General features: G+C 41.8%; 1 protein-coding gene across 1 annotated transcript; it reads right to left on the bottom strand.

Annotated features, from left to right (window-relative positions):
• Positions 1-1,378: 1,378 nt before the first annotated feature.
• On the bottom strand, positions 1,379-12,626 carry esrp1 (epithelial splicing regulatory protein 1). Its single transcript, XM_073485642.1, has 16 exons — positions 12,495-12,626; positions 11,978-12,145; positions 11,757-11,873; positions 11,332-11,443; positions 10,714-10,857; positions 9,578-9,632; positions 9,304-9,414; positions 9,064-9,196; positions 8,883-8,925; positions 7,847-8,166; positions 6,933-7,157; positions 6,582-6,834; positions 4,564-4,744; positions 3,523-3,664; positions 2,952-3,041; positions 1,379-1,516 (listed from the first exon to the last, which is right to left on the bottom strand). The coding sequence occupies exons 1-16, from the start codon at positions 12,624-12,626 to the stop codon at positions 1,379-1,381; spliced, it is 2,364 nt and encodes a 787-aa protein (XP_073341743.1).
• Between the last annotated feature and the right edge of the window lie 1,059 nt (positions 12,627-13,685).

The following is a 13,685-nucleotide window of genomic DNA, read 5'->3' as shown; positions in this document are numbered from 1 at the left end:
AATAGTTTCTTTGCCATAGCATGTGTGTGTGTATGTGGGAAATGCAGAGGTAATCGCTGAGGACAGTGTGAGGGAGTTCCCACAGTTTCGCCTCCAGCCACATTCTGTCATTAGGCAGCTCCACCTGTGTGTTTGTGCTCCTTCACACACCCTCCCAAAGTATAGAAAAGGACAATAAGTACATAGCAAAGAGAGGTGAAGGCAAATAGAGAAATCAAACAGCTGAAAGTTGGCAGACTTCACATGTTTTCTTTATTGTTTTTTGTTTTTTTCAGCATTGTCACAGCAGGACGTCATGAGCAGGAAGTCCTACTGAGGGACGTCCTAATGGCAACTTTGCAGGGCACAAACGGCAATTATATTCATAAGATACACGTCCTTCATTATTTCCTTTCCTTCTCAGCTTTCCATCTACTCTTTAAATGATTTGGTTAAAAAAGGGATTTTCCTCCTGTTTGCTCCTTTCCATTGTGCAAACAGCGTACATAGATGGAGCAGAGAAGACAAGGAAAGTGTGATGGACTGATAAATCTTAGCGGACCTATTTGGGTAAAACGTAATGAAATCTGTCAGAAACCACCTCTGGCTCCTGAGATTCACTTGGTAAGCTGAGAGCTTGTGACATGAGTCCTCTTGGTTAGGTAACAGAGAACTGGGACGGTCCTCTGTTCAGACGCGAGTCCAAAACAAAAGGCAAGACAACATTGGCATTACACAACATGGAAACAGGGGCTTTGGTGTGAGATGTGTAAGTGAAGCCTGATGCAAGGATCAGACTGTTTGACAAACTCACAGTGTAACATATGTTATCATTCAGAGATACTGCTATTATATTAATTAGTAGTCTTATTGATTAGCAGTGCATTGATATTTGGCATTATGTAAACATCTTAAAAGTTTTAACTACTAACTTCTTCATGCACTAAAGCTTCAAATACAATCACTGTATCTGTTTTAAATTGTATATAAACACATAAAATGCATCGCACAAACAGATTAAGTAATAAGACGTATCAACACAGCCATGCATAATACTCATTTTCATCTCTTTCACACTAAAACACACTCACACACACTTTCACTCTTCACAGAGAAGCTTAAGGAAAGAGATTTATCTCAGTTTTTACTAAGTCATATCAGTGATTATAATAACATGTTAAAAAAATCTCTATAGAGCTTTTAAAACTGTGCAATATAAGACAAAACTGCTATTTTTGGCTAAGGCCACAATGATTTTGGTATAAAATACATAAATTTCTGTTCTTATAGATATAAATAACACATCTAAAAGACTATTTAAAAAAAAACAACCTAACAATACATTAACAAGTTGTTGACATGTACCAAATTGTCACATGACCTTTGTATATTTGTGACCCTACAGCAGGGTCAGGTCCAGGTATTGCCCTGCTGCCGGCTTGGTCATGAGAGCGGGGAGGGACATGAGAGGAGCGTCGCCTCCACTGGACTGACCGATCAGACTGCTGCTCAGGAGAGAAACGGACTCCGCGGGACTCTGGAGGGGGAGACGAAGGAGAGACAGAAAGAGTATTATCCCAGTGTAACAACAGAGCCCTCACACCAGCACCAGATGTTACCCATCACCTTCTCAACCACCTGAAGGCTATACCTGTTATTACCAATCTATTATTACACTACAACACCACCAATTGACCGTTTGCAAAGCCCTGCTCCCCCATTCGTTTCTGTTGCTATGCCTGTCAAGCTTTCCATTCACGGCACATGAAGCAGTTTACAATGATAACTGTGGATGATAAACCACTCAAAGTTATTAGTAATGTTTGAAATGAGCTGCAAAAGTTGGAGGGGTGAGGAGTTTTTCTTCATTCAGTATTCCCATTTCTACAGTGTCCTTAATATTGCTTAACATAGAAACACAGAGCGGACGACGTAACAGTCATGTAGGTGTACATTAGTACCACTGGAGTCTATTATCTTAACTTCAAATCAGATGAAGTCATGGCAAACGTTACAGTATCGGACACAAGTTTGGTGGGAGTTGTGGTAAACTCCCTGAACCCAAATAAAGAGCAGGGAAGTTGCTGTTGTTACCCTAAACTTTAGCCTAGCTTTAGCCTACTAGCATCTGGGTCCAGTTGGTTAGCTACTAATAAGCCCTTTGGAAGGAACACTGAGTTAGGCCTACTACTGTGGGTCATAAGCTAGTCAGGCACTAATGACATGCTAATGATTCCAGCTCAAATTAAAACATATAAACCAAGTTTATCCATTTCTTTCTCTTTTACTGATTTATTTTGGTTTATGAAAGGTGAAACAGAGACCTGTCTCAAACCCGGTATCCCTGCACAGCATTAGTGAGGTCTTTGAGTTAGGCCTACTACTGTGGGGCGTAAGCTAGTTAGCTGGACATGCTAATGATTCCATCTTAAATATGAGCATGTAAACCTTGTTTATCCATTTCTTTCTCTTTTACTGATTTATTCTGGTGTTAGAAAGGCTGGCATCAAGTTATGGAAGCTATGACTGGACGATCGTTGTAGGGTGGCGGGGTTTAGCAAACGGTCAATTAGCCCTCTCAGCTATTGCTGTAGCCCCTAAATAAATCTTTGAGAGGACAGAAATGTAGTAGCCATTATTAGATAAAGCAAACTGCCATAAAAGACTCTCACAGTCGCTCAGAAAACAGAACCCCATTAAAATTATTCGAAACAAAACCCAAGGATTGACGTAAATCCAAGAAATTTCCTCTAACCAATCAACCCAATCAAAAATGTATCCACTGTTGCTGCTGCGTATCGTTAAAATCTCTGTCTAAAGAGGAAATATTGTTGTCGTGTTGAGCCCTGTAACCCCCGGTAACCAGTCAAGACCCAAGCCCCAGCTACAACCCTTGTCTACACTAAATCGCCCTCCCAGAGACCTCAACCAATCCTTACCTGCCACCTGCCTTAGACACCTTAAATACACACCCATTCTTTGGGCTGTGTAAGTAATGTCCCGGTCGGGTCGTGAGCATGCACATGCCCGTGAGCGTGCATGAGAGCATCCTCGGGGGCATACTGTGGTGTGAGGAAGGGGGAGGAATGACAGAGAGAGGGGCTGTGATACAAGCAACAATAGATACTAACCTTAAGGCAACATGGACCTGTAAACTCCAGCAAGAGGAGTTTAAAAATACTGTTCACTCTCAGTCCAAGGTGTCTCTTAATTTAGTTAAACTCAAATTTATCATATCCCTGGGATCCTTCACTTTCCTACAAGTTTAAATAAGACTCGAGTTCCTCCAGTTCAAGTCTTAGCAAGCAGCAGTTCATAATGTGACAGAACAGGGAGAGTAGACAGGATAAACTCGTTTGATAGCCTCTGGGCAAACAGTGGATGTCTGACAATACACACCCACAACAGAAGGAGAACTGTATACAACTCTTGGATCCTACAGAGAGGTATGTGAACTCTTGTTCAGGGTTTGCATGTATAGGAACTGTAGTAACAACCAGTAATTAAACATATATGGTTGATTTGTAGAGACTTGTCTCTTACCTGGTATCCCTGCACGGCATTAATGAGGTCTTTGACTCCGTTGCTGTTGTAGGTCAGGCCTGGCATGCGCACCAACCCCCCTGGGGAGGAGAGGGAGGAGGGGGAGGGGAAGAAACCTAGAGTGGTAGGTGAGCCAGGTGGACTGATAGTGGAGGAGTGGTGGAGGATAGGCAAGAGAGAAGGCACAGACAGACTGTTAGCATGAAAATACTTTCAAAAATGATTTGAAAGCTGCAAACAAAGCACATATGAATCACAGGACTGGGAGTAAGTTTGGGCGTCGTCTTGAAATGTTTTCTCAGTGAAACAGGGCTGACCAGGGACAAACAGAGGTCACTGATGTTTACCAAGTTATCTGATAACACAGTGTTCAGTTATTAACTACCCTTGTCGCAGTGATTCTCCTTGGAAGACGCATTTTAACCAAAGACAAGCTGATACTCTTTTTCCATCTATTTTGCCAGGATCTGCACGAAATAAAATCAACAATGCAAAACAAAAATATACCTGATAAAAAAAGAAACATAATACTAGAGTTTTAAATTAAAAAACCTTTGATTTTGTTGCATTTTTTAAAAATTGTTGTGGCTGAAATAAAACAATTTGCATCATATTTTTGAACATTTCTGAGCGGTTTTCGACTTTTTTTGTGTTATTTCACAAGATTGTACATGAGCAACAAAAAAGTTGTGGTTTTTAAGGGCTCACAAATTTATATTACATGAAATCAATTCAAGTTAATGTAAAAACTATTTCTAAATGTTGCAGTGCGCTCAGTGCTTCAAGTTACCTTGATAATACCTATGCAAACAGAAGGCTCAGAAAATCAAACATGTTAACAATACCGGTTAAATTTTTTTATTCACTTACTCAGCAGCACACAGGCCGCAAGTAAATAGAGACTGGATGCAGGGCATTTATAAAAAAGTCAATATATATATTCATATTCATCCCACTGAGTTAAGTTTTTGGTGTTTTGCTAGAATCAAATCCTGTAATTCACTGTTGCATTTACATGCTTTGCATCTCGTCGCTGTTTACCTGGGGTAGTAAGCTGCGTAGTTCATGTATAGCTGAGCTGAAGCGGGGTAGAAGGCATGTGCTGGGGGCAAAGGGCGCGGGCTCAGCAACACCTGGCCCATGGGAGGGTAGAGGGCAGCAGCAGCCTCTGTGGACAGGACAGGTGGAGCCGGGGCGAAGGAGTAGGATGGAGGAGACAAACCTGGGGAGGAGAGAACAGAGGGGGAGACAAACCACTTAAAAACAGACAAACAGTAACAGAAACAGACAGTCATGATGATGAAGTCTGGTCATTGTTTGTTTCTGAGAGAGGCGCTCATGCAAATGTGCAAACAATGACGACTATAACTCAGCAGCTGACACATGTACAGAGTATATACGTGTCAAAGAGTGATGATAAGAATATGCTGTGCTGGACTGTGGTTTTTACTTTGTGTATCTTGCAGACCCGTAGCCAGGTGAGTAATCCCCCATTATTAGTGTTTTGATATGCCACCACACGTGTAGCTTAACATGAAACAAGCTTTTGATTGACTTTAAGGTCAAAATCAACATGTTTACAAGCTTTGATAGTATTCACTATTGTTCTACTTTCCCGCAAGCAAGCTAAAGTCTAACTGATAAATGCCCTTTATATATCAATTTTTTTGTTCATTGCCATTACTGTGGTGGTGTCTCTGTGCTACTGAATGCAAGCTGCCCTAAGAAGTGAATAATTTTCTACTTTTAGCTTTACTTTCTATGTAATGTTACTTTTTACAGTGATGTGTAGAACATCAGGAACCTGTGTAGTCCTCAGCTGCTGCAAATTTCAGCTTTCAGAGTTACAGAGTAACGTTACCTCATCACTTGAAATGCTGTGGATGGTCATGTTTTTTCCCTATTTCTCCATTATTTAGTCAAGCTATTGTCATAACCAATGTCTAATATGTAAAATCTGAATAATGTTAAGATTGCCATCCATATAAGGCACCTTAATCAGTAGCTCTGGACAACTTTCTAACATCTGTTATCCAACCACCCATGCAGCAGACACTGAATTGCCATTGCAGTAATGCCGACAACGCTGGTCGCCAAATTTGTCTATATTTGGATTTCATAAGGTAAGACCCATTTTATATATGTATATGGTCCATGCCATTTTGGAGATGTCTGTAGTTTTTGGTGTTGCTGCCTGAACGCTTCCCTCTTCCCCGAAATATGTTTCTAGCATGTGAAACAGTGAAACAGAGTCATGATGTCTTTCTAACATGTATTTCTGCTCATGAAACAAACAAAAAAAATCTCCTCGCTACTACCCACATGTCTAACTTTGAATCTATGTGCGTAAACGTTACACTAATAAAAACATCTGCATATCATTTCAAACAGATTATAAACATTAGACCACTTTTTAAACTGCACGTCTTTTTTTTTTTTTTTTTTGCACCGGTGCACATTTATCAGACACTGAGAACAAAGCATATTTCTACGCACCAGCGTTCACCTCTGCCCACCTCTCCCATAGCTCCACTGATTGGACAAGCACAGGAGATGCACACACCTGAGATGTGCCGGTCTGCTGAGGCTAAATCCCACAACCACTACTACCAATCTGATAAGACTGGAGAGTTGTAAGCCATTTTACCAAATTAGAGACTCGCTGTCTTGCTTACACTTTTCCAACCCTTTCAGATCTTTATGAATTACTGAAGCGGTGGTAAGGGTGTAAAATTAAGAATGAGTATCAAACATGCCGCTGAGGAAGATGAACTACAATCAGAGTGTGTGAACACAGGTGAGAAGGTAGATTAAACAGTTATCATGTGAGGTGTCTCAGTGCATGCAGATTGGGAATGTAATCACACTAAATTACAAAGGGGTACCACACACACAGCAACACACACTCTCAAACACACAGTTTGAATCCTCCTGGTAAGACCAGGCATCCGCTACCTCCCACAGTACTAGATTGGAGAAAACCCAGCAACCCTGCCCCCACGGCAGGAGCCCACCTACCCTGCAGTCCCGAAGCACCCCCAGCTCCCAGCAGCACTTACGTCTTGACTTACATGGCGGCGGGCTGAGCCCTGTCCCACTCCTGGTCCGGGTGTGTGTGTGTGTATGTGTGTGTGAGAGCGAGCCTCCCATCAGCACCAGGCCCATCTCCTCAGCGCTGCAGGGGAACACCTCCACGTAGCGGCTGTTGGACCCACGCTGGCTGGACATCACTTGTTTGTGGAGCCGCTGCGAGGCCTGAATAGCTCGCTCTGCTGAGGTCATCTGGATGAAGCAGTCACCTGACGGACGACCCTGGAGACGGAGACAGCCAGAAATTACTCTGTAGTTTTGTGTCAGAGAACATCTCAGTTGATGACACATGGGTGTGTCAGGGTGGTTACGGCATGTACCTGCTGGTTGAGGACCATGTGCACGCCATGTGGTCTGATATCGTGTGTAAACTCGCCCAGGAAGGTGAGGATGTCTTCTATGCTCGCTGTGTATGGCAGCCCCCTCAGCCTCAGGCAGTCCCTCATACTACCAGGGGGGGGCAGGAGAGAGACCGTCGGCAGCACTGACACCAAGGGGGCAGGGGCCACGGGGATCAGAGGGGCCGACGAGTACCGGTTCAGCACCTAAAACAAACACATACGCACACAGTGACAAATTACTTACTGCAGCTAAGACTGTTGAGGACTGATTTAGTTTAGTTTTTTACAAACACCTTCCTACCGACAGTTGACAACAGACATCAACCTCAATCTGAAACGAAGTGAAGCGTCTTTAAATGTGTGTTGTAACATCAGCCCGGAGCTGGCTTGTTTGCATTGCTGAAGAGGACCGATAAAACTCCCCAGTCTGTCATACATAAAAGCATAGGGAGAAGCCTCTGCATAGATATGAATGTGGGCTTATCAGTCTGCCGAGATAAGAAAATTAGTCCACATGTGCTCGTCTCATACATGAGGGAGACGACTGAGAAAACCAACAAAGCAGATACAGACTCTTTCACAGAGTGTTTGTGTGTACCTACACACTTAAGGGCGACACACACACACACAGTCCATCTTGTTATGCAGGTCTCCACCCTTAAGCCCTACTCCAATAATGCCTACAACTGACTGAGGGGAAAACAAACACACCCACACTCTGTCACGCTTTGCTGTGTGTACACAAACACACATAATTCCTAAAATCCCTCTTTTTGCCCTCAGAAAACAAAAAAGGATAACAAGAGACAGAACAAACAAGCCTTAATAAAAAGGTTGCACACATTGTACAAAGAAGCACACCTGCTGCCATGCAGGCGGACACCCTGACATACCTGTTGAACCTCTGCTGCGGTGCTTTTAAACAACTCAATGTATCTCCTCCCCAGGATTTCCTTGTGTTTCCTCAGAGCGCACTGGGCATGTTCCTCACAGGCAAATAAAACAAAGGCATCGCCAGTGGGACGTCCGTCTGGATAGCGGACAAATAGGATGCCGTCCTTCCCTCCGCTGACCGGACATGCCTCTTTAAGGCCCTCCCCCGGAGAGAAGAAACTGAGCACCTGCTCGTGTGTGGCTGTGAAAGGAAGACCTCGCATCCTCACTATGATCTGGTCCTCACGGGACAGGAACATTGCTACCTCATTGGAGGTACCTGGAGCAAAGACGAAGAAACAGACACAAGTAAATAACATGGTTCGTACAGCTATTTAAGAGTAAAATTTTAAGGTGCCTAAAACAAAGCTTTTCTGAACTCTTAATGCCTTTATCATCACATCTAAATTGTTAAAAATGCAATTGCAAAAAAATAAAACGAGGCACTTCACATAAATCCCTTCTATTGTCATTTTGTTTTGTTCAAGCAGCTGTTCGTACTAACTTTGAATGTATGTTTTGATCATGATTATTTAACACTGGCTAATTTTGACGCCAGGAGACAACAAACAAATATACCGACAGGATTGTTTCAAGCATATTCCTAATCTTCAAAAACATAATGGTTCAAATGAAGCACTAGCCAAACTTTCAAGACTTTGCACAAACCCTGAAATAAACAGGGATGATCAGATCAGATCTGTAGATTTCAAAAGCTTAAAGTTTCCCAGAACACAAATATTTTGGCCGTCCAATTCCATAATCATATTTTTATCCCTTCATGATTTTGATTATCCCTCTTTGCATTTTTCCTCCCATGTATTTTTTTAACGTATTTATTTCTTTATAATTTCAAAGTGTGTCATTCACATATTCCTTAGGGTCACTGGAAGTTTTTCAGATCCCATTGTCGATAAGTTGAGTACAAACCCAGTTTTACTAAATTAGGCTGCTGCTGTGAAGCTAAAATACAGTTTAGTACATAACGCTTCTCACCTCCTGCTATCTTCAGGAAGTCCTCGCCTGTTGCTTTGTAAACCTTAGAAGAGAACAAGACAGAAATTATTGTGACTACAGGTGCAGTAAATGAAGGGAAAAGACATTAGATTAGATTAAGTCTTGGTGTTGGGGCTGATTCATTTAATTAGTAGTGACTAGCAGGGTTCAGACAGGTTACCTCTATGTATCTGTTGCCCATGTGGTGTTTGTGTCTCTGCAGCGCCAGGTCTCTGTGCTCCTCACTGACAAAACGAACAAGAGCTTCTCCATTTCTCCTCCCCTGAGCATTAAGGCACAATGCAGCCCCTCCTCTATACAACACAACATACAGAGCATTAGACAAGATGTAAACCTAAAGTCAACAGCAGGTTTCAGTGTACACAATGTTGACTGAGAGGTTTGAGCAGCAACAACATACTTGGCAATGTTGAGTCCTCTGAAGAATCGAGCGATGTCCTGGTCAGAAGACTGCCATGGCAGCCCTCTGGCTCTGATCACAGTGTTGTCGCACACTTTCTCCATCTTACTGCTGCACACACACACACACACACACACACACACACACACACACACACACACACACACAAACACACACAAACATAAAGAGACATTAGCTCGGCAGGAGGGGACTTGGATTGGATTTGAGAGGCGGAGAACAAAAAGATTATTTATCTTGAGCAAACTTTACTCACCAAGTGCCGGTCTCAAACTTCTCGCTAACTCTCTCCTGATTGGAAAATGTGTGACCTGTAACGGGAACACTTGTTAGATAAGCGCCTTTTAAAGTCACATATTAGACCACAGTCACCATATTAGAATTCACATATTTATTGTAAATAAATCTCTATTGTAAATATGATCTTCAAGCTTAACTAAAGGTAATTATACAAAAAAATTAGCTGCTGATTGTTTTTCTGTTTTGAGCTCTAATTTCCTTAATTATCATCTTAGCAGTGCTCTTGAAGTATCTTTTCTGATGCTACCTGTAAACTCACAGTAAAGTCTATATACATATATTGATTGATATACTGTATATATCGACTCTAAATATTTGAAATGGTTTCAATACTCATTTCAGTATTGATACACTGGTGACAGCTGCACTTTCTCAAACTTTCTTCACTCCAACAACAAGTTGACGCACACACTATTTCCAAAGGCCTTATCTAACGAGAAATTGATATTTAATTTTTGCTTCAGTCTTTCTGCAGTTCTCTGCTAACAGGAAAAAGAAAAGTTGTATCTCTTCATTATGTTATAGCCTTGTTGTATTTATCTAAATAAAAATGCCTTCAATGTCAACAACAATTAGCAAACCACACACACACACGTGTTCTTTCGGTGTCCAACACTGACACAATTTCATAAAGATATTGAGAAAACTGTAAAATATATTTTTGACCTAAAAGTACCTTCGAAACTATAAAATATGTTGGGTATCAATCTACTGGAAACAATAAAATTGGCTGACAAACATCTTGTCAACATATTGCATGTAAATGCTATGAAGCAGGTGACTGGGACATGGAAATTCACCAAATTTGAATTAATGGATATCAGTATACAGAACTTATTTTAGACATAGAAAAAGTTACTGTCAAAAACAGAGATCAAACTGAACTTGTTTGTTTTTTCTGAGTGGGAGTTTTAATCATTTATTCAAAATGTGTAATAGACTCAAGGAAATAATTTGTATGGAAGATACTGAAGGAAATATCACAATAAAAAATGTTTTTCCTGTGGTATCAAAGTTAGAAATTCCAGTAACACGACAACACAAGGTCTAAATGCCAAACTAAGGAACAAATCAATCATATATGACACTCACTGAAAGGCTCAGAAAGCAGAGCGAGGACAATGCTGGCCATAGCCTGGACCTGCTGTACTCCGATTTCTGGTGGCAGTGGGGTTGTCGGCTCCAGTGTGGCTGAGGGATCCCACATGGTGGGGACATCAGCAGATATACTGAGAGCTGAGGAGGAGGCAGTCAAGGAAAGCAAACAAGGACCAGCCAAAGACAGTCGAACAGAGCGGAGAGGTGCCGTACACACATGCGTGTGTCAGTGTGTGACAGGTGTAAAATGGAAAAATTAATGAAAGAAATTAAGAGGAATTAAAAAAGAGACACACACACACTTTTCCTGTTTGAGTGGGTGTGTGTGGGGTTTGCCCTGTTGGCTAAACACACACTCGTTCGCTGAGCGCTTAGTAAAGGTGCTGCCATTGTTTCCCTATTTGCATTTCAAAACCTCTAGACCTGCAGCCAACACCCCGTTGCTCATAAACTTCTAATATGTGCGTTGCATGGAGAAGATCAAGCTAAACATTTGGATGGATTACCAGAAACTGTCCACGAGTTAAACATTAAAAGCATCACATTTAAGAGTGTAGTTCACAAACATTCACTGACACACCAAATGTAAACAGGCGACGTATTAAAGGATACACTCTGCCATGGTGTGTACATTCAGAGCCTTGAGGTCGGATGTGGGGAAGTGCCTCTTGAACTCCTTCCGAAGGTCAAAGAACGAGTAGAAACACTCTGGGACCAGGATGTTCTGCGGTGGGGAGGAATTAAATGAAAGGATGTGAACATGTGGCCCATCAGCAGCTGCTGTTTTATTGCCATCATCTATCTGTTTGCACACTCGAGTCTTCAGTGTGTAGCACGAAGACGTGGGAGAATTTGATCAGCTTCATTGTGTGGCAGTGTTTTACTCCGCTGCAGATCAACTTTCACAGCAACATTAAATGCAACGAGTGCTGACACAACACAATTCCTTTGTGACTTTGTGAAGTGCTGAAGGATCCTGCAGCGGTGAGAGAACATCCGCCCTGGCTGCAAGGCGTTCACCCTACCAGCTCGCTCACCTTGCTCGCGGCCTCGGGGTGAATCACTTGGCGGATGTGGAGCTGCCCGTCTGTACACAAACACACCGACGTGCCTGCGCCCGCGCTGTTCACCTCGTTTGTCAGTTGTAGATGAAACTGCAAAGACAGCAGATAATTCAAAACTCAATCCAGCCCTCGAGCATCTCTACTACTATGTAATAAAATGCCTTTGTTCTAGTGACTTCATGGAGGTTTTTTACCAGGTTTAAAGCCGTCTCAAGACTTGTCGCTGTTGTGACACAGTCTGCTTTGGATCCACTCTTCTCCTCCATGCTTTCCTCCACCACATCCTCCTCCTCCTCCTCTTCCTTCTCCTCTGTGGAGTCTAAGGGGTCAGGCTTAATGAGGAGCTCATTCACCTTGCCCAACTGGTTCAGAGGAGAAAACACGTCAGTCTTGAAACACGCTGACATAGAAACTCACAGGCTGATATAACAGCGTTAGATGGCTGTAATGTAGATCTCTATTACACATATATCAAAAACAAAAGCAGGAACGTACTCAAGATAGTAGTCCTCCCATTACTGAGAAACTTTAGAGCCAACATTCACCTTAAAAATGTCTGTTAATACCATTTTATTAAGGTGTAACAGACATCTTTACATTATTATGTCTATGTTTGAGTCTAGTCTCGAGCTCTCCACTCCTTTATTCACCACATTTCCTGCTTCAGAATAATTAGCCGTAATAACTAGTTTAGTATTAACAACTTTTTACCTTTTTGTTCTTTACATCCACCAGCTGCCAAACCAGCTGCACGAGCTCCTTCTCGTCAGACCCCAGCAGCTCTCCGCTCGCGCCAGATGTGGCGGTGAAAGCCACCACCAGGTAGTCTACCTGCGCCGTCATCTGAACACAAACACGGCTCCAAAAAAAAAAAAAAGAAAAAAAAAAGAAAAACTAATCTAATACTACACGAAACTAAAGGACAGTACGTGGAGATACGCAGGTGAGGAGACACGCGGGGGCCGACAGGTATAAACACGTTTACTTTGACACCTGAGCGCGAAGGTGAGCTCCGTAAATCCAAGTTTCGTCGCGTGAGAGATTTTACGTGAAGCCTCCCGCAGTCACCATCGCGGAGTAATGGCTGAATGTTCCCCGTTTTTGTAGTGCGTCTACCTGTGTGACCACGTGACTCTCTACCTGCCCCCTCCCTCCTCCAGGTGGTTTCACCGAGTAGGACGTGGCAGAGCATGGAGGACAAATGTTTTTTTTTTTTTAAATGTATAACAATGTTGAAGTAATTCAAGTGTTTGTTAGTGTTCAGGCCCGGCAGATAGAGTAAAATGGTTACCTGTCACCTCAGCGCACAAAATATCTGAAATTTTTAGTTTCTTCTTTATAATCCAATAGTTTGGCTGCTGTGATCTCTGACTTTCTATTTTAAATGAAGGCCTCCTTTTTTAAAATTTTTTGATATATTCAAATAAATAATAAATATCATCCTATAGAAAGTGTGATGAAAACAAAGAACACCCAACAATAATATTTCAAAATTGTAGTTTGTCCTCAAATAAAGAATACCATGAGATCCGCGCATATTTATTCTGATATTGACATTGATTAAATAAATAAATAAAAATATACAAAGGCCGGAACCTTTAAAGAGCCTGGAGTGTACCATCTGAATATTCATACTTGTACGGTGATTCATTTGACTTTGTTATTTTTTCTTTTTCATTTCAAAAGGTACTATTAACTGAATAATTAAATATGCCTTAAAACGATGCACTGAAAGGCATCTGTACTATTGCACACCATAGACGTACTGTATCATAATTCCCAACATAAAGGATTAACTGTCTTTTTACCCTCTTTTCATTGAAACGACATTAAAAATATGTATATTTTAAATATTGTTACATACTAGGCTACATTATCAAATGTGCTGTATGGGTATTAATA

Source organism: Pagrus major, chromosome 17 (assembly GCF_040436345.1).
Source record: "Pagrus major chromosome 17, Pma_NU_1.0".
NCBI lineage: Eukaryota > Metazoa > Chordata > Actinopteri > Spariformes > Sparidae > Pagrus > Pagrus major.
The sequence above is the reverse complement of the archived record's forward strand: the minus strand, read 5'-3'. Positions and strand labels throughout refer to the sequence as shown.